The sequence below is a fragment of the Tympanuchus pallidicinctus genome, unplaced genomic scaffold (assembly GCF_026119805.1).
Source record: "Tympanuchus pallidicinctus isolate F22 unplaced genomic scaffold, pur_lepc_1.0 scaffold19, whole genome shotgun sequence".
NCBI lineage: Eukaryota > Metazoa > Chordata > Aves > Galliformes > Phasianidae > Tympanuchus > Tympanuchus pallidicinctus.
Window position 1 is genome coordinate 10,787,074 of NW_026294710.1, and position 27,638 is coordinate 10,814,711.

Genomic DNA, 27,638 nt, shown 5'->3' on the forward strand with positions numbered 1-27,638 from the left:
ACCTGAGGTCATGAAGATATACAGCCATGTTCTGCTGTCCAGATAGTGGTGACAGGAACAAAATCAGTCAACTCTCACACTGGGAGAGATGCTGAATCTTCCAGACAGGGCTGAAACAGCATTCCCACAGAGCTGAAGATTGATGCAGCCCATGACACACAGCAGGACCAGTACCAGGCAGGCTGCTCCTACGCCATATTCAAGCTGGATGAGTTCTGACTCCCTGGCCGTGTTTACTCACAGCTGGACATGTTTCTGCTGGTCTGATCAGCCCATGGTCTGAACCACCCTAGCCCTTGTGCCCTCACCTCACCAGCTCTTTTTCTCCACCCTTTCATTGTTTTTCAGCTGCCTTACCTCACAGCCAGAGGAGTTCAACACCATCGAGTGAACTTGCAGCCACACCACCGGGCAGTCCCCACCACATTCTTGCATGGCAGACTGGGTGAGTGTCATGGGGATTGGGTGAGAGGATTCATCTCATTCAGTGCAGGAAGCTGAAAGCTTGCTAGCCTCAGGAAGAACCTCCCAGCACACAGGCAAAGGGAGAGCACAGGTACAGGGAACATTTTGCAGGTGCTCAGTAGCCCACGCTTGCACCAGGCGTGTCCAGCCTGCCACCAGCTGGTCGCTTTGGGCTGACCGAGCTCGGCAGTGCCACCTGCACCCAGCAGCACTGCTCCCAAGCCATGCTGGATGGGCAGTGGAAGAAGCCTTGCAGGTTCTTCCCGCTTGGGCACCATCTCCTTCCTCCAGCTTTCTATCAGTCAAAACAGCTGGTCTTTCTTTTAGCAAACATGCTGGCTGTCCAGCCTGAGATCTCTGTTGTCATGGCAGCATTAGGTGCCTACCATATTCGTGTGTGCAGCACCCACATTTTACTACAAGGTTTTCTCCAGTAATGTGACCTAATGACTATGAAGTGGAACTTTTTTCAGCTACCACTAACTTGGTGTGCTTCACCAAAGCATGAGTGAGTCGTTAGGTGCAGGTAGCCATTACTCGTGTAAATACAGTAATTGGGTTCTTGGGCACACCTCCTTGTGAGGCCAGGAATTCAAGGAGCAAACAAAAAGCCTTTTGCAAGCTCTCCTGAGTGTTCTCTAGCAATCTTCTGTAATTCTGCCCTGTCACACGAAATAAAGATCACTTCCAGATCCCATCTAACTCAGCGCGCCCCAGATTTTTACAATTAAGTTGGGTTTGGTGAACACCGCTAGAAAGTTTCCAGCTAACGTCCTCAAAATCCCATCAGCCCTGGAATAAGAGAACAGATACAATCCCCTGAGCTGTGAGCAGGGACTAGGAGAGTTAACTCTGTAAACATTTCACTGTGCAGCCACTGGAAAATCTCATCCTCTTTAATTTCTTTGGTCACCTATGACCAAATTTGACCTCTGGTTGTACTCCAGCACCGTCTGTGAGTGCACTTTGAAATGGAGATGAGGGGAACTGTAACCACAAACCTCTTATGCCTTCTTTGAATTTTAAATTCACACATTTGACATCCAGCCTCACATGGTGTTTGTGTTTGCCTCCAGCTTCAGTATTTTTCAGGGTCCATTTCACAGAAAGTCAAGGGATCATAAGATTGGCAAAATGGCAGCTGTGGTGACTGCATGCTGAAATTTCCACTAGTAAGGGTTTTAATCAAGACTCAAATCTTTGTGTCTGTCTCCATCCCAATCCTATATCCTCTGAATATCTCTATGATAATCAGGAGTAAAAGTGGTTTGCAGCCAGCTGAGGCGTCTGCTTCCAAAATCCCAACATTTCTTAGTTGGGACAACAACTGCTCCCTGTCTCTCACAGCAAAACACCATCAAGGCAAATTCTTAGCTGGTGAGTGTGAAGTTCTTCAGATTTATAACTTAGTTTGTGTACCAACAACCCGTGCAGAAGGAACTGGAGACAAATCAGTACTTGTTTCATGCCTGAGCACAGTCCCAAGCACATGTATAAATATGGTAGAGGCGGACAAAGTTTGCCATCAGAAGCAAAACACAAACTCCCCCACCACAGGAACAGGTTGTTCCCTCCCATTGTGAAGGAAAAGATTTACAGTTGTCCCTGACATGTTTTTGTGCCACTAACTCTTGTTCTGAAGATGATTCATCAACTTGTTTCCCCACTGGATTAATAAGCTCATAACAATGTCTGTGTCATTTCTTTTCTTTAACATTTCCTCTCTCCTCTTTCCTCCTTTTTTGCTCTCCTTTGTTCAGAGAAGCAACAGACAACTCACCCACTATGGATGAGTCTCAGTCTCCAACCCACCAAAGTACTGATGAATAGAGGTATAGTAAGGGGATGTTTTGTTCTTTCATCCTTCTGCCCTGTAGTCCATGTTCCACGAACACAATGCGGCATCCCACCGTCCCCGAGGAGCAGCTGTGTAATTGTGTGCCTGTTTGGCAACAAGGCTTCTTTCAGTCCTTGGAATAGCAGCTCGGAGCCCTGTCTGTGCCTTTTCAGCACGTTTGTGGCTGTTGTGCTTTCCCCAGTGAAACAGGACTCCTTCCTCCGCACGAGTGGGCCTGGGGCCAGCCACTGCTGTGAGCGTTCCTGCAGAGGCTGAACAGGCACAGAGAGCAGGGACACGTTCGTGGCTGGGATGTCTCAAAGCAGCGTGGGCAGAGTGCTGTGGGGAGATGAGCACGGGTGGGTGGGGACCTCGGGGAGCTGGGCAGAGCTCCAGCAGTGCTGCAGCCATGGCACCGAGTGCCCCTTGCTCCTTCATCCGTGCTGCAGAGCCGTGCAGGCTGTCTGCAGCAGTGAGGCTTCACGGAGAGAGGAGCAACCCTGGCCCAGTTCCTGTGAGGAGGCAGAGGGGGAAGGGTGGAGGGAACAAAAAACCCTTAGAATTGTTCTGTTTTAATTAAACTGCAGTCACCGTCTGACGCTCTCATTTGAATCCACAGCCATTCACAGCTGGCATCTGTTGAGTATTTCAAGCCCGGCTCTCTGGAGATAACCCATAAACCTCTGTACTCCAGCAGAGAGCTGGGAAACAAAAGGCTCTTTAATGTGCAGCCGGGTCGTGGCCTTGCTTAGGTTCCTCCCAGACATCAGTCCCAAGGAAACCAGGTGGAAAACGGGAGAGAGGAGGCAGGAACTGCTGGGCTGCATCAATGTGAGCTCAGTCCTGCGAGGTGGGGAGAGGGGGCAGGGAGAGAGAATCCCACAGGAAGCAAAGTGCATTTCCTGCTTCTGGCTTCCAAACAATCTGAGATTTGGAAGTTGGTTCAGATCAAAGCTTGAGAGGGAGATCAATTCTGAATGCTGTTATGCAGATATAGCAGCCATTTTTCAAAATCTCAACAAGGTTTTGACCTCAGTGTTTTCTTCTCGCAAGGAGCTCGGTAGAAACTGAGCCAGGGGCTGACCCTGACCTGAGCCCTAAGATAAATGGCAAATTCCCATCACGTCCCTCATCTCCTCTGTGCAAGCAAACAAAAAGCCAGGCAGGAAAAGAAACTGTAGCTTGTCAAGGGAGGCACCCCAAGACCAGGCTGCATGTGACAAAACATGGTCCTTTCCATAGCATACTTGACACCCTCTCACACATCACCAGGTTTTGCTGCCTCAGCTGCAGACAGCCACGTTGCTCTGGCACTGCTGGTGATGCAGAGCCTCTGCCGGAGCAGAAATCCCAAGGACTGTCTGTGAGGTGCTGCAGGAGGGCACCCTGACCCTCCCCCTTCTCACTGGGTGTTATGGCCAGGAGCTCTTCAGATGTGCTTCATGGAGGGCCACCTCAAAATGCTCAGCCTTCTGTCTGTCTCCAGGTTGCTACAGGGAGTGGGACTGTTCATAAAATGATGTTTTGTGCCCACGATTGAACTCTCCAGCAGTTCTCATTGCCCTAACAAAAGTTTCCTTTCTCCTGCAGGACTTACAATGATAGCTGTTTCCTGGATTCTCCCCTCTATCCAGAATTAGCAGATGTCCAGTGGTATGGACAGGAAAAAGCCAAGCCTGGGACTCTAGTGTGAACCCCTGACCTCAAATTAATCACATCAATGCCATTCTGAGATCACCTCACTGCCTCTCATTTGCCTTACCCAGATGCACTGTCACCCAGCACCAGCTTCAACTCTAAGCACTTTCCTCACGATGCAATTCCAGATGACATTACAGAGCATTGGCCCTGAGACGTCCACCACCACCGTGCAGGATGGCAGCGCGTCCCATCGCCAGCCCAGCACACGTCCCTGCAGAGCCTGTGCCACGGCGGCTGCAGTCAAGGCACACGTGTGAGCAGCCATCTCAGCAGCTGGCAATGGAAAAAATGATTTTTTTCCTTTCAAACGACGGGAGCCTGTCCAGGCTTACATCAGATCTTGCTGTTCTGTGGCATGTAACGGCAGTCAGATTTCCATGACCTGCAATCTGATCCAACAGAGTATTAATTTAATGGGGGGGGGGGGGGAAGGGGTCGATACAAATTGGGACAGAAGCTGAGAATTACTCCTGAAAGCGGTTCTTTCATGAAAAAATACAAAAAAAAAAAAAAAAAAAGCAAAATCCTCTCACTTCAAATACATCTAAGAGTCTCGCAGTCAGATCAGTGCTGCCAAAATCACCCAACCAGTGTCAATGGGATGAGTTTGTTCTGCGAGTTCTCGCTACAAGAACATCTCTTGTTTAATGACAGACACAACCACCTCCTGCAAAACAGCATTTCCTTCTTTGCTTCGAGCCCATCCAAACAGAGCCCCACGCACTGAAGACACTCTGGAGGTCTGGGTTGGTATCACAGCATCTACAAGCTACTATCAGACTGGACAAACGAGGTGTACAAAGGATTATCTGCAGCAGAGGCAAGAACTGTTCCTCACAGCAGCTCCGTGGCTGGCAAAGCTGCGTACCAACACACAGAGCTTAGGGTTGTGCTGTTGGTTTTCTCAAACTCTGAGGAAGATAAGAATTGTCCAAAAACCTTTCCACAAGCAGATACAGCCAATGAATTCTAACCTGTCTCTGCAAAAATGTTAACATCAAATCAAAGGGAAAGCACATCACAATCTAATTGACACGGTGAAGCTGCATTAACATATCTGTTCCAATTATCTCACCTTGGTTAGCACCAGTGTAGCAAAGGGCTCGTCACCACCAGCGCACCGCTGGCTGGGAGAACCGGTCTGTCAGGAAGCACGGGAGCAGCTTGGGTTTAGCAAGCAGCAGACGAAGCAAAATTTCACATGGAAAGCAACCACAAGAAAGAGAAGTGACCGAGCGAGGCGTTCAACGCGAGCAGGAGCTGCCTACTGACACCACAAGGAATTGGACGGGGGAGTCGTGGAAGGAGCTGCAAGTTTACACTTACCTTTGAGCAATGCTTTATACATGTCAAGCCATGGAACTTTCAAAGGCCTCAAAGACACTTTTGTAACGAACAAGTGCACAATCTCGGTGGATGTTGAAGCTGGCACGTCTAGTCTTCACTGCGGTGCTATGCTGTTTTTATTGCCACTAGATGGGGGAGGCGCCCGGCCGGCCCCCGTTTGCGCGTGCAAACGATGATTTCCTATGGGAAAGGCATTACAGAAACGGCTGGAGGGGGTGACTTAGTGAAAAGCAGAAACTGAAGTTAGCTTTAGTTGGAAACAAAAGGAAAGTGCGAGTGTGTGCGTGTTCCAAGAATAACAGCAGCGTCTACCAGACCGAGTAGGGCAAAACGTTCAAAACGAAACGCCGTGACTTGGGGGCTGCCACACCTTTCGGCATCAGGATTGCTGGAAAACTGCATTCCAGGCTTTAAAAGAGAATGGGCTCTTCGTAATTAGACTTGGAAAGATGGTGGGCTTTCTAAAAATGAATGCGAGCCACTCGTGCCGATTCCTTTCCCCAGTGTGCATTTGGGATGTTTGCTTCAGCCCTGGGCCCACGCCTGCAGTTCTGCTGCCTGGCATCAGTGGCAGGGCTGCTCTGACACACTTCTCTCTGTGCTTTGGGCTTGTTAGCATGGGAATTGGCTTAAACTCCTAATTGGATTTTTAGGTGGATGGGAGATAAGCACTGATTACTGACGTGCGCTGCTAAGATTCCGTAGCTAAAGTGAAAGAATTAAATAAGGACCAAATTAAGCAACAGCAAATTAGCCCATGGATTTTTTTAGGGGCTCTGAGCAACTGTCTGTTTTCTTTTTAATTTCCTTGCTAAGTGGCTTCGGGTTGGTTGTTTTGTTTTGTTTTTTAATTATTCTTTTTCTGTGTACTTTTAATTAAAAAGAATTCAACAACAGCGGCACTACGGGGCCTCTGGGCACTACAGGAACAGTAATTCCTCCAAGACAAGATCTGCAGTTTTGCAGCAAAGGTTCAAAGGTGGCAGCCCTGAAATTAGGGGAAGAAAAAACCAAGTCAGCCTGAATTGCAAACAGGCTCGAGTCAAGAAAGAGCTTTCGAGAAATGGATTGGGTTTTGCTTTGTGTTCTGCTTTTCTGTTCTGCAATCAAGGCACACGTGAGCAGCCAGTCTGGTAGTAAAGACAGATTAAGTAAAACAGGTTTTACTGTTTAGCTCAATTCAATTAAACACAAATGTACATACAGTGTTAATCATATGAGATTAACATAGTGAAGTATAACGCGGAGGGGTGCACACCCAGCTGTTCTATACGAGCACTTGACGAGCGACGTCAGCCTCCCTTCCTTTTTTGTTTTTCGAGGCTCCATCTGCCATGAAGCCACCGTTGCGTTCTCAGCCTCCCCGTCTGCAGGTGCCTCTGGATGGGCAGCAGTGTGGCACGGCCCCGCGCCGCGCTCTGCTGTGGGCAGGGTTTCTTTTTAAACGCTGTGAGATGCAGTCGAGTGTTGGAAATGTTGAATCAGTCCCATTTGTTTTCACTCTGTATTAGTTTTAGTTCCAGGCGTAGCCGATCCCCATTCAGGTGCTATCAGATGACCAGTTACTGCTTAGTTACCTAGATGTAAAGTTTTACATATATATTAATGTCAATAGTTTTATTACCAGTTGTGTAAAACGGACTCTCTAGTTTAAGAAAAAGAAAAAAGAAGGAAAAAAAAAACAATTAGGTCTCTCCTGAAATTGACTTTAGAGCATGTAAAATGATTTTACTGGATTCTGTTAAACTGTAATCAAGGAAAAGATATGTATGTTGTAGAAAAAGTTGCAGAATTAAAAAAGATCTGCTTTTAATTTATTCTTTTTGTATTAAGAATTTGTATAGTTACCTTTACATTTTGCAAAACGGTGTTGTCAACACTTCCTTATTAAAGCATTTTCAAAATGAAACCTCGCCGTGGTCTTTTCAACCCAAGGAATCCCTTCCATGCTGAGCAGCGGCGCTGCAGGGAGCACTGAGCCTTGCCCAAAAACAGCTCCTCACAGACCCTGAGGGCACAGGGCTGCCTGCAGGCTGGGCTCCGCTGCTGCTCTGCTGGGTTCTCTGAGTGAGAGGGCTTTGCACTGCGACAGCCATTGCTGCGTGCTGGGGACAGCAGCGATCCCAGGCACTTCCCAACCCGCACAGGCTCTCCATGCAGGCCCCACCACTTCCCAGCACGGTCCCTTCCCCTTCTTCCCACCTCCTCTCGTTGCCCAGGACCCCGCAGTGTCTGTCTGGGAAGCTCCTTACCACCAAAACCCCTCCGTGTCACAGGGAGACCTCAGCTGCACCAAAGCGGGTTGAGCTGGGAAAGCAGCTGACCCTCATCCAGCATCATTTGCTGGAAACAATCTTCTGTAGCAAACGTCTGTCGGGTTGGAGCAGGGCAAGATGGCCGTGCTAAATGTCTGATACCATCCTGGCTCTGGGGATCGGTGTGGTGTTACTGCAAGAGCTGGGCAGCCCGCTGCTCTCCTCCAAGGCAGAGCAGCAGCTCAGGAGTTTCATGGCGTCGGTGCCTCTGCATCTCCCCCCCCGATGGTGCTTCCCCAGCAGGGACGCAGACAAGAGCGGTGATGCTGACAGCTCACACCGTGCCAGCAGGACGCGGGTCAAGCAACCCACACGTAGCTCTGTCACCACTGCCAGCAACATCAGAAATTGTCTCTATCTCAACCGAGCTCATCTTTGGTTGACTGGATCTACCATAGAGACTGAATGGCAACCAGCGTTACAGAACCTCATTTTGCAGTCAAATTAGAATCATCAAGGTTGGAAAAGACCACCAGCCCGCCCATCAGCCCGTCCCACCGTGCCCACAGCCCTCAGTGCCACATCTGCCTGCTTCCTGAACGCCCCCAGGGACGGTGACTCCACCACCTCCCATGCAGTCAGTGCCAATACCTCACCGCTCTAAGAAATGTTTCCTAATACCCTATATAATATCCTATATAAACTCTTCCACACTCTCAACATCTGCCCAACTTGTCCCCACAAATGCCCCTAATAACCTCACTGATCCCACATGCACTATCCAAAGAGCCTTTCTAGCAGCACAGACCAAAAGCAACCAAGGACTTAAAGGCACATCGCCACCATCAGGCACGAAACCAAGCAGAAACAAGAAAGTGGTATCAGCCAGGCCATGGAGGAGCGGGGAGCTGCACTGCAACCAGGAGCTGCTGGGTCCTACTGCACTGGGTCCTAGACTGAAGTCCTAAAAGCACTCCTGACATTTCTGTGGTGAATGCATGACTTCACCCCAAGACATTGGATTGCACCTGGCGAACGCAGCAGTTATCAGAAATAAACATCTGCACAAGTCCAGGGGGAAAAGTCAGAATCTCTGAAGTGAAACACGCCATCCCCACAAAACCTGTCCAACAGTTGCACAGCTGCACCACACCCACTCGTCCTTACACTTCTCTTTGATAAAAGGCGTTATGAAGGATTGGAGCACGGTCTGCTAGCTGGAGCTGGGGCCATCCAGCTGCACAGAGCCTCAGAGCAGCGATGAGGAGCAGTTGCCATGACAGTGTTCCTCTTGTGATCCCCCCGGGGAGCAAAGCTGGCTCTCACGTGCCGGGCAGCTGGAAGCTCTTACACAGATATGCCGTGAGAAAGCACTTGGGTTTCTTGGTTCCACATGCGGCACCATTCCATGGATTGCAAGGGGATAAAAGCTCTTCCGCCATGGGAGCCATTCAGCCAAGGCGGCTGTATTTCAGGGACTGTCAGCAAGAAGGCGTGCTGCTTAAATTGCATTCCTCGAGCTTGATTAGACTAAAGCATTCCAAGCCCAAATTCACATCCCTACAGGAGGCTCATCCCCATTCAAACCAGTGCTCAGGGTACCATTAAATGGCTCCTTAATAATTTGCTCTAAAGCGGGAGGGAAAAAATCTATTTAACACTATTATGGCTGCCCTAAGGAATCCAGTTCCCACTGAAGCCAACGTTACAGAGCTCCCAAACCAGCCCTCGGCTCTCGCTGCACTTTCCAGGGAAATTACAGCTCTTAAATGAAGACAAAATTGTATCTCAATTAGTTAAAGAGTTCAAAACGAAGGTCAGGGTAAAGATTTAGAAACAGCTCAGGAAATCATCTGGGTGGGGAAAGGGATAAAGTTGCGGTGTTGTAAATGTTTTCTGTTGTAAAAATGCTCTCTCTACACTGCAAAAGAAATCCCCAGGCACCAATGTTAATGAAACTCTTCCACGCTCTCAACATCTGCCCAACTTCTCCCCACAAATCCCCCTCTGTTTCCCAAAGGCCCCCCCAGGCTCCACTTAGACCTCGTCAGCCTCATTTTTATTACTTCTAAACTGTTTAAACTCTTGACATTTTCGCTGCGGTCAGACGCACCAGACTGAAGGACCTGTAAGTCAGAAGCAGCCCTTCAGAATGCAGAGCCTCCAGAAGAATCTGAGGAAGCTCCTTGAGATAAGCCAAGCCAGCACACAGCCCCAGCATCGGACCTCGCTGTGAACACCTGCTCTAAACTCCTTCAACAAGGGCACCAACAGCTCAAGAAGAAATTCAACATCCAGCAGAACAGATCTGTGCCCGCTACAAATGCTGTACCTGGGCATGGGGGGCCCTAATTATGTTCTCTGCAATGCCCAGCAGACTGGAATTTTCTCCAGATGTATAAAAACAGGATTTGGAAGCCTGAAGAGCCACAAGATAACTTCTCCCCAGCTCAGGAGGTTTATATTAATAATGCCATTATACAACAAAAAAAAACAAGCCAAATCAGATGTACTCAAGATCAAAAACTCTTTCCACTGAAACTGGGTGTATTTTTCAGCTGAGAAATATATAAACTTCTTCTTTCCCCACAAATACCACATGAAAGATTTGCCATTAAAATCTTCCTATTTACAGAAATAACAAGACTGAAGTTTGACTGCTTCCCCATCTTCCCACATCAGCCTCCAGTGGGAAAGCAGCCAACAATCTCCACACGGCCTCTGAGTCTCACCTACAGCTCCGAGGCAGAACAGATTGGTTGAGGTCAGCCTGCACAACGTTGGGAACAGCAAACTGAAGTAGAAGTGAGGGTCACAATCAGTGCCCCCTGGTCGTGGCCATCCCACCCTTACAAAGCTGGAGCTGGGATCAGGTCAGCATAAAGACTGAAAAAGAAATCTACCCAAGTGGGGCTTGTTCAAAGGAAGCCAGAGAGAAATCTGCTTTATGCTTTCTTGCAAAGCCCACCCTCAGTTTCTGTCAGTGTAAAGCACAAACTGCTCCATCTCCTCAGTGCTCTCTGAGTCCAGGAGATGACAGTGTGAGGCATGCTTGGTCACCCAGAGCCTCACAAAGCGTTGTACTCCACGCATTTCGATGGGTCTGTTGGGAAGTGCTTCTGGCAAATGGTCATCAGCCTCTTCAGCCCCTAGAGATGAACAAAACAAAGACAATTCTCTCATAAAACTGCAGCTGTCACACAGCCTATTTTTACTTTTCAGCTTAACGAGAAGAATTAAAAGCAAATGGCTGCTATTTCATTTCTTTGCTTTGCTGAATTGGTATTCCATTATTTTAAGTTTTATCAACAGTTCTCTCTGAAAAGTGCTAATTATTACAAATATGTTCAACAAGCCTAAATGCTGCATTTGGCTCCCACCAACCCCACACAGCAATAAAGGCCAGGGGAAGAGACATGGGAAGCTGCCTAGTAGAGAAGGACCTGGGGTGCCCCTCACAGCAGCTGCACACAACCAGCGCCGTGCCCAGGTGGCCAAGAAGGCCAATGGCTCCAGGCCTGGACATCTGGTTGAATCCCTTCACTGAAAGGGTGGTCAGGCATTGGCTGCCCAGGGAGGTGGCTCCCCAAGGTCTCCATCCTTGGATGTGTTTTAGAGATGTGTTGACACGGCCCTGAGGGACATGGCGTAGGGTGAGACTCTGCAGTTCAGGCTGATGGACGGATGTGGCGTTCCTGGAAGTCTTTTCTATCCTGGATGGTTGTAAGATTCTATGAGTTCAAATATTAAAGGAGTTCGTGGATTAACTGAAGAGATCATAGGTTTCATTCTTGATGATAGATTCATGGTGAAGAACCACAGCAATACTTTAAGCCCTCTTCTTCACCAAGGCAGAAAGCAATGCCATTACAACAAACCACGTGTACAATAACACTGAAAATTGAGATGTTAAGTAATTCTCAAGAGCAAAAAACTATTTCTGACACCAAAACAAGCTGAAAAACTGAGGAGAAAAAAAAACAATCCATTTCTGGAGAGCAGAGGTGTCATCCCTTCCCATAGTATTACCACACTCGATCCCACTGCAGTGGAGGAAAACAAAGGCAGCCCATGGACTTCTCAGTTCTTTCAAGACACTGATTGCCAAAAACCAACATGACAGAAATACCATCATTATTCTCTTCAAGTCACACACAGAGGTCTAACAAAGAAGGAGAGAAACTGCTGTGGTGGTAGCATAATTTGGCAATGATATTATAACTCCACAACAGCAGAAAGCAAAGTGCCTGTCATTAGATCTTCAACATCTAACTGTAAAGGAAAACAACTAGACAGAAGAGGCTTTGATATTTTCAGTGCCAGCAGGAATCTGGAAAACATGTCCTAAAACCATAAAGACTCATTGTGTGAGATGTCAGTGTTGCAAATTCACTGTGTATGATCCCAAGTTCAGTGCTGTGAGCAGAGATAATACTCCACGTGATCCAGTTTGAACCAGACCAACTAAAGAACCAGACCAACTAAAAAAGACCTTGTATTTAAAATCAAGAAGAACAAGAAGTTAAAACCAACTTTGTTTTGGCCCATCAGTAAGTTGTGTACTTCAGAAGTGTATCTACTTCACAGAGAAACAAAATGCAGAGGGAAGATGAACAAGATTTCTTTCAATAGATGCACCCTCCGAAACAGAGGGAATAAGCTGGGAAAATCCATACAGGTTGCATTTTCCATGTAGGTTAAGAGATCCAAAGGCACCACACAAAAGCTACTTCGTCCATCAGATAATGCCAAGCAAGTAATAAAATAAATCAAGTGCAATCTGTCTCTGGAGATATGCAATCCACATACCACCTCACAGCAGAATGATCACATTTGTTGGCTCTGCAAATGTCTGGAGCTCCCTCTGACTTCACAGTATTTCCTCCAGTTATGATACTAAAAGCTATAGTTGAAAAAAACGGTTATTCTTGTATCCCCCAAAGAAAGTCAAGACAGAGGAGGAAGTTGTATTTTGCAAGCCATCTGCTTGCAGACATCTGCAGAAGTTGCAGTGGGAGTCGCTGAGCTGCAGCAGGAAGGTATTTGTGTAAACCTCTCCTGACAGCATTGAGCTCCACAATGCTGCCCTCAGGCTTCACCGTTCTGCCAGGAGGGCCTCATGTCAGTGAGACTGCAACTGGCAGAAGGCAAACACAGCTCACCGTGTGAGGAGAGATGAAGCACCCAACTCCTGTGTGTGTGTTCACACTTGGTGCTAATACAGGATCACAAGCACGAAGATGTGAAAAAATCCATGAGACTGAACAGCACGCAGGCCCAGCTCCATCTATTACATGGCCCTTGTACTCTGACTTAAACTAAGACAACTGCTGGATGCAGCCAAAGAGCTGTGATCAATGGTTCTGCGTGAGGTGGAGGCTGGTCACAAGCAGTGTCCCTCAGGGGTCAGTCTTGGACCGGTGCTCTTCAACATCTTCATCAGTGACACCAATGATGGCATCGAGTGCACCCTCAGCAGGTTTGTGGATGACAGCAGCTGAGCGGTGCGGTCCACACACTGGAAGGAAGGGAAACCATCCAGAGGGACCCAGACAGGCTGGAGAAGTGGGCCCCTGAAAAGCCAGTGAGGTTCAACAAGGCCAAGTGCAGGTATTTATACAAACTGGGGAGAGATCTCGTGGAGAGCAGCCTGTGGAGAAGGACCTGGGGGTCTGGACGTGAGCCAGCAGTGTGTGCCTGCAGCACAGGTGGCCAACTGTGTTCTGGGCTGCATTAAAAAAGAGGTGGCCAGCAGGGAGAGGGAGGTGATTGTCCCCCTCTACTCACCTCTTGTGAGGCCCCATCTGCAGTACTGCACCCAGGCCTGGGGTCCCCAGCACAGGAAGGACGTGGAGCTCTTGGAGCAGGTCCAGAGGAGGGCACTAAGATGATCAGAGGGCTGGAGCACCTCTCCTGTGAGGACAGGCTGAGGGAAGGGCTTGTTTAGCTTGGAGAAGGCTTTGGGGAGACCTCACTGTGGCCTTCCAGTACTCGAAGGAAGTGTATAAACAGGAGGGGGAATGGCTGTTTAGTAGGGTAGATAGTGATAGGACAAGGGGGAATGGTTTTAAACTGGAGAGGAGGTTTAGGTTAGATATTAGGAGGACTTTTTTCACACAGAGGGTGGTGAAGCACTGGAACAGGTTGCCCAAGGAGGCTGTGGATGCCCCATCCCTGCAGGCATTCAAGGCCAGGCTGGATGTGGCTCTGGGCAGCCTGGTCTGGTGGTTGGCGACCCTGCACACAACAGGAGGTTGGAACTGGATGATCGTTGTGGTCCTTTTCAACCCAGGCCATTCTGTGATTCTATGACTGCTTCTGGAACGCTTTAACCCCATCACTCACAACTACAAAGCTAACATTTCTCAAAGATTCCCTAATCCCCAAACCCAAACGGTTGGATTTCCACAGTCAGCCTTACCTGAATGTATTTCCTTTGAGTTTCATCATTGAGAACATGGGCAACGTGCTTGGAGAAAATCTTCTCACGACCCGTTCGAGCGTGGATGCCCACCATGGTGACACCGATGGGCCACGGCGCGTTCCCAATGGCCATCTGGAGGTAGGCATCGTTTGCCTGAAGAAATACAGGGCCAGGCACACTGAGCAACAACACAAAGGGCATCAGATGTTTTCAATGCAGTCTGCTCAGGTTCCCATCAGCTGTTCTGCTGTGCTCACCTACACTACCTTTTCTATTTTGGTTACAGACTAAATCAGGGAGTGTTGAGGGACAGCAGCCAGCTTCCAAAGAGGCTGAGAGTCAGATCCATTACAAAACTGGGTCAAAGAAGCACATTTATAACAGTGTTTATGAACGGAGTAGCAGCACTGAATGAATCTGCAATTTCACCATCAAGAGAGCAGACCTCATTTCTTAATATAGAGCCGAAGCAGACACGGGCCCTGAGGAAGAAAGGGAATAAAACATGAAGGGAAGACAAACACAAAGAAAGGCAGAAAGGCACAGGTGATAGAGCTTAAAAAAGCAGCATAGCGAGTGAGAACCAGGAAAACAAAGGGGGAAAAAAACACACGCAATCACAGAAACACAGCTTCAAAGACCACTTGGTGCAGGACATTCCTCCCCTACTAGCAAGCAGCCAGAAAGCTCACTGATGAAGAGTTCATTTACCATCTCCCATTCAGAGACTACACAATCAGAAGTAACAAGCGTGACCAGTGGGTGCAGCTTCCTCACATTTGGCACTGGCACAAAATGGGAGGTGAGTAACTGAGGGTGCAGAAAGAGAGCTGGGAGCAAACCTGAAGAAGGGGCAGGACTTTGCCTTCACCTACATGAGGCAGCATCTCAGCAGCCTCAGTCAGATATCTGTTTGCTGCCTGACACGTGGTTCTGTAATGAAGCACTGAATGAGAGCAGACAATTAAAGACCCTTTTAAGAATGTCACAAAAGGGTTAATTGAGGCTGAGTAGGCAGCTTGCATTCTGCTCTTTGCCTGCTATCACAAGTTGATTTCAAAACTCGTGTTTTTAAAGAATGTCATCTAAGAAAGCAGGAACAATCTGGGGCTGGGAGCGTTCAGTCGGCTGAACAGCGGAAAAAACAACAAACACACAAGACAGCAGGATGCAGCCAGACACAAATCTCCTCAGAAGCAAAATGGAAAATGGCATGAGGATCTTTAAAAGCAAAAGGCTCATTAGCCTCACTAAAAACAAACACCAAAACAAGACAGCTTCCAAATGTATCCTCAGCCTTCCCCTAAATCAGTCTGTGAAGTTTACATACAGCCAAGCACCTGTGAGACAGAGCAGCAGAGCTGATTTACTGAGGAGGTATGCTGCATTCCTGCACACTCACTGCTGTGTTGGGAAGGCACTGGAAAGGGAATTTCAGCATAATGATGATAGCCAAAGAAAAAACAAAGCTCCCAAACAAAACCCCACTATCATACATCCCAGTTTAGTTCTACTTTAAAGTGATTTAAACATGCCTGAGGGCATCTGAAGTTTTTTCAATCACAAAAGCAGGTTTGCTTGCTTACTAGACAAATTACCCCAAGTCCTTGGGACTTCAACAAGAAATACTGTAAGACCAAAGGCAACACAAAAGTGAAGTTCTGCATACACTGGTTGCTTAAGCAAACGCTGTCACAATTTGAGTTCCATTTCTTGAGGCAGCTACAAACAAAAGCTAACGCTGCCTTTCATCTCAAGTATCAAAGTACTTCTGCCTCTTTAAGTGAGCAGACTTTGTCCAAAAACCTTTTCATTAACTTATCTTGATCTTAACAGACCAGCTAACATGAGTATGGCCAAAGAAAGGGACAGTGTCTCGTATTCAGTAACTCAATTCCCCTAATAGCTAATTAATTAATCAACATCCCACTCCTCCTCTGGGGACATTCAAGACCCATCTGGATGCCTACCTGTGCAACCTGATGTAGGGAGCGTGCGTTGGCAGTGGGGTTGCACTCAATGATCTCTGAGGAACTTTCCAACCCCTACAATTCTGCGATTTAACCTTTCAATATCAGGGTTCCAACTCACTACTCCTCTGCAATGGAACCATCTCTGAAATCCTACTGGTGCTTGCAAGCTCTGTAGTTTCACCAACCTCAGAAATGCTTCTGACAAACTGTGGATCACACACTGTCTGAAGCCCAACCGTTAACAGCCTGTTCTCATTTTAGGTGAATATATGTTGAGTGGATTTCCAGCTACATGTCTTTAAGATGCAAAAGGAAAAATGTTCACTTGCAACTTCAATCTATTGGAGCCAGCCAGCCTAAACACGCTGGAAGAGAGCAAACAAACGTACCTTCACATATTCTCTCTGCAACATGAATTTTATAATATCTGTTATTGATTCTTTGATGTCTGCAGGAAGTGTCTATGAGAGAAAAAAAAAAAAGGAGAACAAACAGCTTTACATCAGAATATGCAGCTCAGGAAAATCACCCTACTCAGCATTTATACAAAGATGAGCACCTTCCCTAGCTTCAGGACTTCAATGAAGGAAAATGTCTTCCTTATTTAGATGAAGGATCTGAAGCAAGAGAGGTGAAGCGGTTACACCTTGTAGCTCGTGGCAAAGTGCAAAATACAATCCCTATTTTCTATCATGTTGGCAACCCAATGAACAGGTGATACATGAAGCAGCACCTGGAAAAGCAGTAGGTAAGCAGAAGAACTCATGGATCAAGATAAAAAGGTCAAAATTGGGAGTCATGGGCTCTGGCCAAAGAAACCCTGACCACCTCATTCACCCTCTCACCTTCAGCTGAAATAACATTACCTTAAGGAAGGACATTAACAACTGGGTGCTTTGAAAGCAGCAACTAAAATAAGCCTTAGAGGACACTGACATCTAGAAGTGACTCACCCTTTTGCGAAGTTTTCTGAAGAGTGGCCTCAGGTAGGACTCTGTCTGCTTCTGAGTGGCACTGTTCAGCTTTCCCTGCACTCCCCGCTTCACGTAGTCCTCTCTGGCATTCAGCTCCTTCGCCCAAACTCCAAGGAGAAACTGCACAGGGAACAAGCAAATCTGTGTCCTAGTGCCACCTAGCGCCCGCACTGCCAAAGCAGACGGAACAGTGGTTTAAACCAACACAGCAAAAGGAATCTTCACTTGGAGAAAACTGAATTCACGAGGCAAAAAGCCTCTTTCAGCTGTACGGGCAGAGGGGGATAGGAAAAACTATCCTACCACAGAATCTTGTGGAGGAGGAGGTGGGAGTGTGAGCAAAAAAAGAGTGCACATAGAAAACCAGGAGACAATGACAGACTTATCAGTGCTGCCAAGGTGAAGGGGATCATTAGGAGAGCAGTGATGTATGAAGATGATACAGTTGTCTCAGAGAGTGAGCAGGTAGAGACTCCTTGGGAGTTTTCAATGCAGTGGTGGCAGACAGAAGAAACTGCATTCAACTGCCTCAGTTATCATCTGCAAGTCAAAATCAGAGCTGTTTGGAAGAGGAGATGCAGATTTTGAAGAAGGTTGCTCTCCTCTCCCAAGAGCTCTTGCCCACGTCTCACAGCAGTCACTACTTCACTAACCAAGGCAACGGAGTATCAAGCACTACAAAAAGGCAAAAACAATGAAAGTTTACCTCTCCAAGCAGATGGAAGCTCACCAAATGTATCTGCATGATAGTAAAAGGTAGATACCAGCTTAACACATCTGTGAGAGTGGGTTACCTTCAAGAATTTTGTGATAATATCCATATCATAGTGGTCATCACCCCGTCCTAAGGACTCTCCCAAAGCCTGGAATAGGAGTCAAAAGACAAAGATTTCCACATTATGTAGATACTTGCCACCAGCACAGCAGAATGTGAACTGAAGTTCTACTAACAAACCTAAGTATCAGGTGGGAAATTGAAAGAAACAAACAGCCATGTATGTTATGAGGCCCATTATTCTACTAAAAACATTCCAGTCAAAAAGCCAAGATGATTATTTCTGAGCAGTCAGTACAACAGTAATTTTTCGTTCATTAACTACAAAATCACTGGTATAATTAGCAGCTGTCTAACAGCACTGAATTAAGGCAAACTGTGGGTGCATTGCATTTTTGAGATACCCAGAGCTATACAATCACAGAATGGTTTGGGTTGGAAGGAACCATGAAGAGCATCCAGTTCCAACCCCCTGCCATGAGCAGGGACAGCTTCCACCAGCTCAAGCTGCCCATCCAACCTGGCCTTCATCACCTCCAGGGATGAGGCACCCACAGCTTCTCTGGGCAGCTGTGCCAGTGCCTCAGCATCCTCAAAATGAAGAACTTCTTCCTCAGATCTAAATTAAATCTACCTTATTTTTAGTTTAAAACCATTATCCCCTGTCCTACCACCACTCTCCCTGACAAATTGGCCTTCCTTGTCTTTCCTTATGCCCCCTTTATGTGCTGGAAGGCTGCCACCAGATCTCCCCAGAGCCTTCTCTTATCCATGCTAAATAAGCCCATCTCTCTTAGCCTTTCTTCATAGGAGTGGTGCTTCAGCACTCTGATCATCCCCATGGTTCTCTGGACTCGCTCTAACAGCTCAATGTTCTTTTTGTGCTGGGGGCCTCAAAACCGAACACAATACTCCAATTTACTTAATTCTCCTTTCTTTCTTTCTTTCTTTCTTTCTTTTTTTTTTGAAGTTGTTTTATTTCCCTGATGCATTTGGGCGTTCATTTAATTTTAACTGCAACGTTGAGGGAATAAATCCAAAAAAACAAAGAGAAAACCACACTACCATGCTCCAGTGCTCTAGCTTCCTGCCAAAACCTGGGAACTGTTAATATTAACATCAATTTTTAGAAACATTTTCCAGTAGATAAACTTGGGATTTAAAATTTCTTTCCATTGTCCTCACATTTCCAAACTATGATGTATTTTTAAAGTCTCCTAGCTGTGGAACATTCAATGCAATCCTTTTTCTACAAGGGAATGCAGTTACAGAAGCATGCTTACAAACTTTTCCAATGAACCATTACTTTCATGGTTCAAATCAAACCCGTAAAGTCGTCCCAAAAAGGGGATGCTGTGAGAACTGAGAGTTTGATAAAAGCAGCCCTATCACAACTGGTATCCATTCTGAAAGTGTCATTCCTTTACTCCAGAACCCACGGTGCCCTAAGAAGGGAGGCAAGGCTGCCTCCTAACAAAAACGTATCCGTTTCAACTCTCAGTCATAGATCAGATTACTTCTGATTTGAAGGGACATTAAGAAGATTAACTTCAGCAAAGAGTTCTGAAGATTAAGGGTAAAGTTCTCTAGCTCAAGTTAATGTGCTTTTCAAAATACCAGCCTAAAATACCAGGTGCTGAATTTTCCTGTTCTTTCAAAGCCCAGCACTCACGCTCACCATTTATGGGCCATACCTTCACAGTACTCCCTGTATTTGCTGTGAACTGCCTACTTCTAACTTTTACTTCTTTACCCCAAAAGACTTTATATAAACTCTCTTTCCATGTCTGTTTTTGAGAACCCATCTTTCTTATATAAGGAAAATTCATCTGCTCTAAGCTCATCACCTTCTCAAATACTCATTGGAAAGGATTCGGAATTTGTCATCAGGCAATAGCTTTGCATTTAATTCTTGACTCCCAAAACTCTTGCAGGGAGAATAATGTTTTGCCTGCTGCTCTTCCTCCATTTCTGATGAGGTGCTGTAAGCAAACACCAGGCACTTATACTGCAATTCAAGCCTTAGCAGTATTCACTTCCAAACTACATATTTAAGGACTTTTCAGACTGCCTAAACTAGGAGCTGTAAACTAGGTTAACTCTGAACAATACTGAAGCTTTCTCACAACAATACAACAGCATGATATACCTAAAATCTCTAAATTAATTACCCACCACATACCTCCAGTTCTTCAATAGTAGTATTCTCCTCATGGACTTTCAAGTCATTCTGTGAGTCATCATCTCCTGCTTCTTGGCCACCTACAATTTCATTCAAGTATTGCTGATCAATCTTATCCAAGGCAGCTTTCAGGTCATTCCTCAGGCCCTAGAAAAGATAAGAAATGATTTGTTTGCAAAAAAAAACCAAAAAACCCCAACAAACACATGAGATTACACATATGGTTTCAAACTGCTACTAGAAGTCAAGAGCTGCTTATAAATGGAAAAAGGAACCTGGCTTAGAGGATCCACATTCTTAATATGAAACATAAAATTTAAAGCTCTATAAAGGAGAATGACATTTCTCACCCTAAGACCAATTCAGGCTCTCCTCTTGGAATACACATGCACAGTTATTTCCACTCTTCCATCACCATCCATGACTTCCTGGCACATTTTTATCAATCAGTTACTAGTTTAAAAATATCTGACCCACAAATTGGTTGTAACAATTACCCACGCTCTCAAGTAACAGACAACAATGGCAGTGACTGAAGCACATCATGCAGAAATCCATCACAATCCTATTTATGACCTTGCTACTTCCTGAAACTTCTACAACTGCCATCAATAATTTTACCACACATAACAATGGGAGGGAGGAAACTTTTGTCAGCAAAATTATTTTTAGAAACTCATATCTGTTTATCCTTCTTTAAAGGACTTGAAGAGGAAAAAGTGCTCTTTTTCTGGGCAGCCCCAGGAGCAATTTGTCAAATTATTCAGTTTGTTACAAATAATGGAAGAAAACTCATAGCTTTGTACTCTTAGCTGGGTTGCAAATTTGATCAATAGTAAATACAAAACAAATCCCCATTGCAAATCCCAACATATCCCAACAAATTCCCAATCTCCTCACTTAATCAATGTGAAGCCAGAAGGATTAGATCAGTAAGCTGGAACGTACATATTTTAGTCATTTCTGAAGTCAGTGACTACTTTAAAAGGAAGCAGTGGGAGTGAAGTTTCTGTAAGAAGTTACAGCTCTAGAATTGAGGGATTTGAAAATTCATTTCTGTACCAGAAATACAGGATGCATTCCCCCTCTTCCTCACCTATCCAAACAGGCTAGTTCTAACAGCAAATTACTGTCTTCTCTGCTGGTTACAAAGCAGGCAACTGCATGTCTGGGGTTTCACTGCCACCTGGAGGCCCTCTTTTTCAATCAAAAAGGCTTTAAGGGTTTCTGTGGTGGAACTGGCTGATTTACTGGGCTGTAATCATGCACAGAACGTTAAAAGAACTCCTCCCAGGTTCCCCCACCATAAATTAGTAACCAGGAGCCAGCTGGTCTTACCTTGTTCACTTCAGGTGCCAAAATTTCTATCTTCCTCAGACGTTGAAATGCATCATAATCTGTTTCTCCAAACAGTCTGACTGGCTCGCCTCTCTCCCGTAACCTCCTGATAACCTGAAAAGAATCCAAATATTCCCTTACACAAACTCATAAAGGAAGGAAAATAAAATCCTGAAGGCTGGATTTATTTACTTAGCTTAAAATAACAAGCTGTGCTGGACTGGAGAGGAAATGGCAATATTTTAAGCAGCAGAAAAACATTCTAGACGCTTTACAATCCACATATAAAATTCCCACGGCGTTTCAATGAAAGGTCATCCCAAATATCACCAACCTAAATCTTGCACAAACCCCAAACTGTTTCGTATATCCCAACTTCTTCCTGCTCTCACTTGTTTAAACAAATACATCAAAATCATCCCCTTGGCAGAGCTTAAATACCATTTCCAAAGTGACAGAAGAACTTGACAATCTTCTCACTCGCTCTCGTTTGTCGCGGGCAATAAAGTGCTCTGCTGACTGGGCTGCGTGTTGTCCCAGCACATTTGGGAGACTGGCTGGAAATTCTCATCCTTACCATTTGGTAAACATTAAGTCCCATCATCTAATGTGATAATTATTTTAAGGCTAGCTACAACTGAGCTGTAACAGCCTCCCTTGGCTGATTTGCAAGGTTATGGGCAAAGCAGAAAAGCAAACTTTATTTTCCCAGTTTCTTCTTGCATGCATTGCCTGTTAAATCTGTTTACACTTACCACTCTTTGTTTGGTGTATCAAGCAATAAGCTTACTGATACAATCACCAGGAAACACTCTGGTGACAAAGAGAAGAGCTTGCACTTCATCTCACACCATCACGTAACCAACTGTACTGACAGGACAAACCAACCAAATCTCGAACCAAACATGAAACAAATCACCCACATTAAAACTTCTGTGCCCAAAGTGTTTCGTAAAAGCAAAGGGACAACAATAACATCATCCTGAATGATCTCAGCTGAGCACTGCAGTATTTCCAGGAGTAGATTTTATTCTGCACGTAAACTTTACTTCTGAACTTCCTCCTTCTTTGCTGCTTTGTTGTCCAGATCTGTTTTATGAACTCACATTTACACCACTGTTCTTATCCTCAGAAAGAACAAAGAATGCACCAGTTGCTCCAGCTTCAGGACTTTCTTTCCCCTCACAGAAATCAAGACAAGTTTCCTAAACTCAGTTCTGAAAATTGGGTTCATATCAAAAAGCTACAAAGAAAAGAAGCTGAGAGAAATAAAGATTTGAGAAGCTCCCCGTGCCACTGACAGCATTATCCAAGTAACAGGACGCTGTTCTAGAGGTCATCTGAAAAAGCTGTAACACATCACATCACCTATGTGCAAACCCACATGACAAAAAGGCTGCATCCTTCTGCACCTCCAGATGCACTCACATGGACAGGAGATCCCTGATGGGTAAATATTGCTGACTGCACAATGGAAATTTTTATTTGATACCACCTGACACAAAAAGCACAGATCACCAGAAAAAAGCCCTACCAAGAAATTTCAGATGCATGTTCTGCACAGTGCAGTAGTTTGCTCCTAGCTGTTGATTTTACCTCTTGTCTGGAAAGAGTCATTGGTAATTTTTCTTCTGCCAGTTCAAGTTCCAGCACTGGATTTGTTGAAGTCAGAGGCTTCTCCTCCTCTTCTTGCTGCTGCACCTACATATAACAGACAGAGTTACTCATGAGCAAAATAAACCTACACATGCATAGCAGTGTAAATGCACAGGAACTGTGGAATACAGATTGTAATAATGACTATAAATCTCTTTGTTTCAGAGTTTTTGTTGTCCATTTCACAGAGCAATGAAAGCTTTCAAAAGCATCAGTGTTTACCAGAAACTGACTTCTGTAGGTTGCAGGAAGCAACCTGCAACAGGAAAGGGCAATTGCTAAGGTTTGTCAATCACGTGTCAGCACTGGTGCCAAAAACAGCAAACTCACCCTCTCTGCCTGTTGGTTCCTGCCCCTGCCTTACCCTCTTTACCTATGCAAAAGTATTTGCATCACTATGTGATGAATTAGATGGGAGAAACGATTCAAATGGGAAATAACCCAGCAAACAAAACTAAAAACTCCTCTCAGCCCACTTAATCTCTTCATCCAGCTCACCAGGCAGTAACGCACACACACATGGCTACAAGGGCAGAAATGAAAAGCTAAGAGCAGAGAGAGAAGGGAGCTGCTGCTACTTGCAGCCTGCCTGAGATCTTCTGTCACTGAGAACTTCAGTGAGCTCAGCACCATCAGCGAGGATGTAGCCTTTCTGCTGGGTTTTGAGAGATGCTGTTTAAAGTAACACACCTTCCTACCAAGATTGTGTACAGTTTCTTGCAGGTTAAAATAAATTAAAAAAAGAAAAAGAGAACTACACTTCCCCAAAAAGACAGCATCTCTTTAACAGCTTCTTTTAACCTAAAAGAAGGTGCTGGGATCAAGCAGGGTCCAGTTTGATTAAACTAACTTCAAGACAGCAGTCACATAACTATGGCTCCCTCACTTCTAATAGCAGGAGCAGATGCTGGCTAACATTCCTACAACAGGAAACATTCCCAGTGCCCAACACACCCCTTTTTTTCCTAGACTCCAGATTAGGACTTATTTCCTTTCTGGTCTCACTGAAAGGGAATAATCCTATTTAATCCTACACAGATCTGCAGCGTTCTCCCCACAAGGGACAGGACGTTGTCATTTCCAGCGTGCATTCAGGTTGAAGAGTTTGGTGACTGTGCTAACCAGGTTTTTAAAACTAGTTTATGTTCTTCCAAGCCAGCATGGTTCCATGTGCACACAGGGATCCCCCCGATGGCTGCAGATACAAGATTCAGCCACAGATCTCTATGCAACATCATGCTATCAAACACAGAACTCAATCCCACAGTCGCAGGTGTTTGGAGCAAGCAAGGAAAGGACAATCAAATCAATGCCTTACACATAAAGGGAGGGCAAAAATAAACTTCCATCAGTGCAGGAGAGGGAACAGAAAATACAGAACACGGGATAGAAAATATGGAACTGTGCAAATATAAATACACTGATGGCAGAAGGATGTAATCAAATTTGAACTTACAAACTGCAGCATTAGGGAAAAAGATTTGGTCCATTCTCTCAGTAGGATTCCAAGTTACAAGTGATATTTTTACCGCAGTTATTTTGCTTTCAGTGCTTTCTTTTTCAAGCAAGTGAAATAATTATTAAATCTAACAAAGCAAAAGAGTACCTCAATTGAAAAAGAAATGAGTCTGTATTTTACATCTTATTAATGCAGTAAAGACCAAATGCAGAAATCTGGGAGGCTCTAAGACATACCAAACAAAGCAACTTATTTTAAAACCATTTTCAGGGTTACATTTTCAGTCAAAACCCATTTTGTAGCAGCACAGATATCCCATTTTAACAGCTGTGTATGGTTCTGAAGAATTCAGGCTAAAAAAGCACCAGGCAGTCACTTCCACTCAGAACAGTGACCACATCCACAGGCCACGTTCCCATGACTAAATGACAGCATTCCAAAAATTGCTGTGGCATTGATGTTCAAGTATTTCACACACAGATCAAGGTTACAGAATAAGTCACTGAACGTGTGAAGTTCAATTGAAAACAAAGTTCCAGTTTGTGCCCAGGGACAGTAAACAGGAATGTGAATCTCTGTCTTTCTCAAGAGAATGCATATCCCCCCACATACAATATACACATACAATAGCCAGGCAGGCAGGCATACACACAAGTGGCAAAGAAAACTGCATTCTTTCCATTTCAGGAAACAATTTCCCTGATATGTTACAAGGCAGGCAAAGCCTTCCAGATCACTCATTTGTTTCCAAATGCACCTTCAGTTACCAATCGTTTTCAATTGTTCTGCCAGCAAGATAACACTGTGTTGCACCCTTTCAGTGCAAGGTTACTGATGGCCAAAAGAAGAAAGGCACACAGCATGACAGCTGGCAGAGCTTTATAATATCCACCACATTACACTGATTTCTTCTGGACATTTTGGCAAAATTTTGAATGGACAGTGCATCCATTCTTGGGAGGTGGCCATATTACATCCAGTGTTCATGCCTAAAAGCACAGTCTGAAAAGAAAGGAGACAAGCTTTGATCCCAAGCCACTTCATGCTTTCCACAAAATAAGTAAACAAACAAAGAAAAAGCCAAAGCATAACACAAACATAAGTAGCTGTATATCATGCATATCTTTTCCTGCATTGAAAATGGTTTTGGAAACTCATACCTCTCCAGGTGGCTTCTCATTTACAGGCTTATGTACAACATCAACAGATTGAACAAAGAACAACAATTATCATTAACAACATTTGTACTGTTGATAATAAAATGTAGACTTCAAAGCAAACATACAAGTTCCTGAAAGAAGAGTAACAATACCTTGTAGCCACATCTCTGGAAGTAGGCCTCCTCTTCTTTTTTAGCTAACTCACTGCGTTTGAAGTATTTCTTATTTCCCTAAGAGACAGGAAAACTGTTAACATTTTAAAGTTTTAAATACTTCTGCAGAAAAGGCTCACATCTCCTTACTTCACTTGTTGAATTCAGCTACATCTCTTCACAGACATGGCTACGGTACCACATTCACAGTTGGGAGCACCTCTGAAAAGCACCTCTGAACACCAAGTGACTTTGCAACATGTAAGCCTGAAAGCACAGTGTGTTCAGCAGGCCTTTAAAATCAACATTCTCTTTGCCACGTAAGACCATGGCAACAGTGAGTTAACAGAAAGCTTCCTTCAGATGTGAACAATGAGGCCCAGACTGTTTAAACATATCAGACAAAACAAGCTTTTTCAAACTAAATAAAAGGTGCTTAACAAGACCCTTCAGGCACACAGCAGCTGGTAACTATGCCATCCAAGCCCTTGCAAGCACATTCTCACTGGCCATGATCTGTGCTGTCACACTGTGATGAGAAGCTACATCTTCAAACATATTGTTCTCAAACTGACAATAGAAGCAAAGTGAAGTAAATGTAGTCTCCCAGTCTGTGTCAATCAATACATTTTCGTTGCAGATCACGCAGACCATCCGAATCCCAAAACACCACCCTAAACCTTGCTCTAACATCAAGGCCAAGTGGTAATAGTTTTAAACTTAAAAAATGGTTGATTTAGATTACATATTAGGAAAAAGATCTTTCACTCTAAGGATGTTGAGGCCCTGGCACAGCTGCCCAGGGAAGCTGTGGATGCCTCATCTCTAGAGGTGCTCAAGGCCAGGTTGGATGGGGCCCTGTGCAGCCTGAGCTGGAATTTGGCAATCAGCTCATGGCAGGAGTTAGATCTGGATAATCCTTTCCCTTCCAACTCAAACAGTCAAATAATTCTGTGAATTTATGAACACGGATTCCTGGTTCTCTCCCTGTTTTTCACCTGTCTAACCCAAAACAACCATCAACGCTGAAATCCATGCTCAGACATCCTCAAAAGCACACACACACTCCTCTGCAGTCCCAGCAGTGCTCCCTGTAAGTAGTGCGGGAAGAGAATTGCAGACGGGCAAAGCGGGCACAGTCACAGAACCACAGAATATCTCCAGATGGGAGAGCCATCACCGAGCCCAACTCCTGGCTCCACACAGCAGCGGCCTTAAGTCAAACCTCACGTCTGAGAGCGTTCTCCAAACGCCTCCTGCACTCCAGCACCTTGGATCCGCTGCCCTGCAAAGCCCGTCTCAGGGCCCGACACCCTCTGGTGAGGAACCCTTTCCTACTGTCCACCTTCAGCCTTACTTCCGACCCTGAAATAACCCTAAGGACGCTGCAAGGCCTCGGCGCGGCGTCCCCACAACCCGCCTCACCCCCACCAGCTCCTTGTCCTCCAGCTGCTGCCGCTTGCGGCTGATCTCCCGCTTCAGGATATCCATGGCGCTGAGGCCTCCTCCGCCACCTCCGCGCCGGAAGTGGTGTAGGAAAACAAACCGTCACTTCCGCTGGCCGCCCAGGCCAAGCGCGCTCACAGCGCCCCCTCGTGGCTTGGAGTGGCAGCAGCGAGGGAGTGTATCGAGTGGCTGTGACCACGTGACGGGGGTGTGACAGCATGACGTTGTCACCGGTGGCAGGGACTGCGAGAGCAGCGCAGGGATGCTTCCAGCATTTCTTCCTTAGGTGCTCAAACTCACGCGAGGGATGGGTGCGGTGTGGACTCCTTGCCCCCCCATGCGTACTAGAAGTAAATCCTGCTGCCCTCATTAGCCTGGGCCTTTATCACTGTGACGTAGGCTGGGAAATAGCATAAAAAGATGCTGGGCTCTGAAGTTCCTCTCTTGTTTTCCTTATTGACTGCTTTTCACAGAATCACAGAGTGGCCAGGGTT

The 27,638-nt window shown here is 45.7% G+C and overlaps 2 protein-coding genes across 9 annotated transcripts in view; one reads left to right on the forward strand and one right to left on the reverse strand.

Annotated features, from left to right (window-relative positions):
- FRMD4A (FERM domain containing 4A) overlaps positions 1-7,259 on the forward strand; it is a 351,201-nt gene extending 343,942 nt beyond the window's left edge. For 5 of the 6 annotated variants that reach the window (XM_052681194.1, XM_052681195.1, XM_052681193.1 and 2 more), the window contains exons 22-23: positions 349-445; positions 3,893-7,259. In XM_052681194.1, the coding sequence (XP_052537154.1) occupies positions 349-445; positions 3,893-3,995 (200 nt within the window). In that variant the 3' untranslated portion in view covers positions 3,996-7,259. Of the gene's footprint in view, positions 1-348; positions 446-2,225; positions 2,298-3,892 lie in introns of all 6 variants that reach the window. The other variant, XM_052681192.1, reaches the window with a different exon arrangement.
- A 2,875-nt stretch (positions 7,260-10,134) lies between these two features.
- PRPF18 (pre-mRNA processing factor 18) lies at positions 10,135-27,255 on the reverse strand. 3 transcript variants are annotated; one of them, XM_052681244.1, is made up of 11 exons: positions 27,124-27,255; positions 25,699-25,776; positions 25,547-25,573; positions 22,868-22,972; positions 21,272-21,385; positions 19,934-20,080; positions 17,771-17,839; positions 16,956-17,096; positions 16,392-16,463; positions 14,027-14,182; positions 10,135-10,754 (listed from the first exon to the last, which is right to left on the reverse strand). In XM_052681244.1, exons 1-11 carry the CDS (start codon positions 27,187-27,189, stop codon positions 10,674-10,676), a joined length of 1,056 nt encoding a protein of 351 aa, XP_052537204.1. In that variant the 5' UTR covers positions 27,190-27,255; the 3' UTR covers positions 10,135-10,673. The 3 variants fall into 3 exon arrangements, with proteins under 3 accessions (XP_052537204.1, XP_052537206.1, XP_052537205.1); XM_052681246.1 differs by lacking the exon at positions 25,547-25,573 and adding an exon at positions 25,849-25,920 and having other exon boundaries at positions 27,124-27,204; XM_052681245.1 differs by lacking the exon at positions 25,547-25,573.
- Between the last annotated feature and the right edge of the window lie 383 nt (positions 27,256-27,638).

Coding starts and splice junctions, on each gene's coding strand:
- PRPF18 (XM_052681244.1), bottom strand. CDS start 27,189: ATGGATATCCTGAAGCGGGAGATCAGCCGCAAGCGGCAGCAGCTGGAG. Junction 17,097..17,770: donor TTATCACAAAATTCTTGAAG/GTAACCCACTCT, acceptor TTCCCTGTGCAG/TTTCTCCTTGGAGTTTGGGC. Junction 16,464..16,955: donor TCAGAAAACTTCGCAAAAGG/GTGAGTCACTTC, acceptor TTTCTCTCATAG/ACACTTCCTGCAGACATCAA.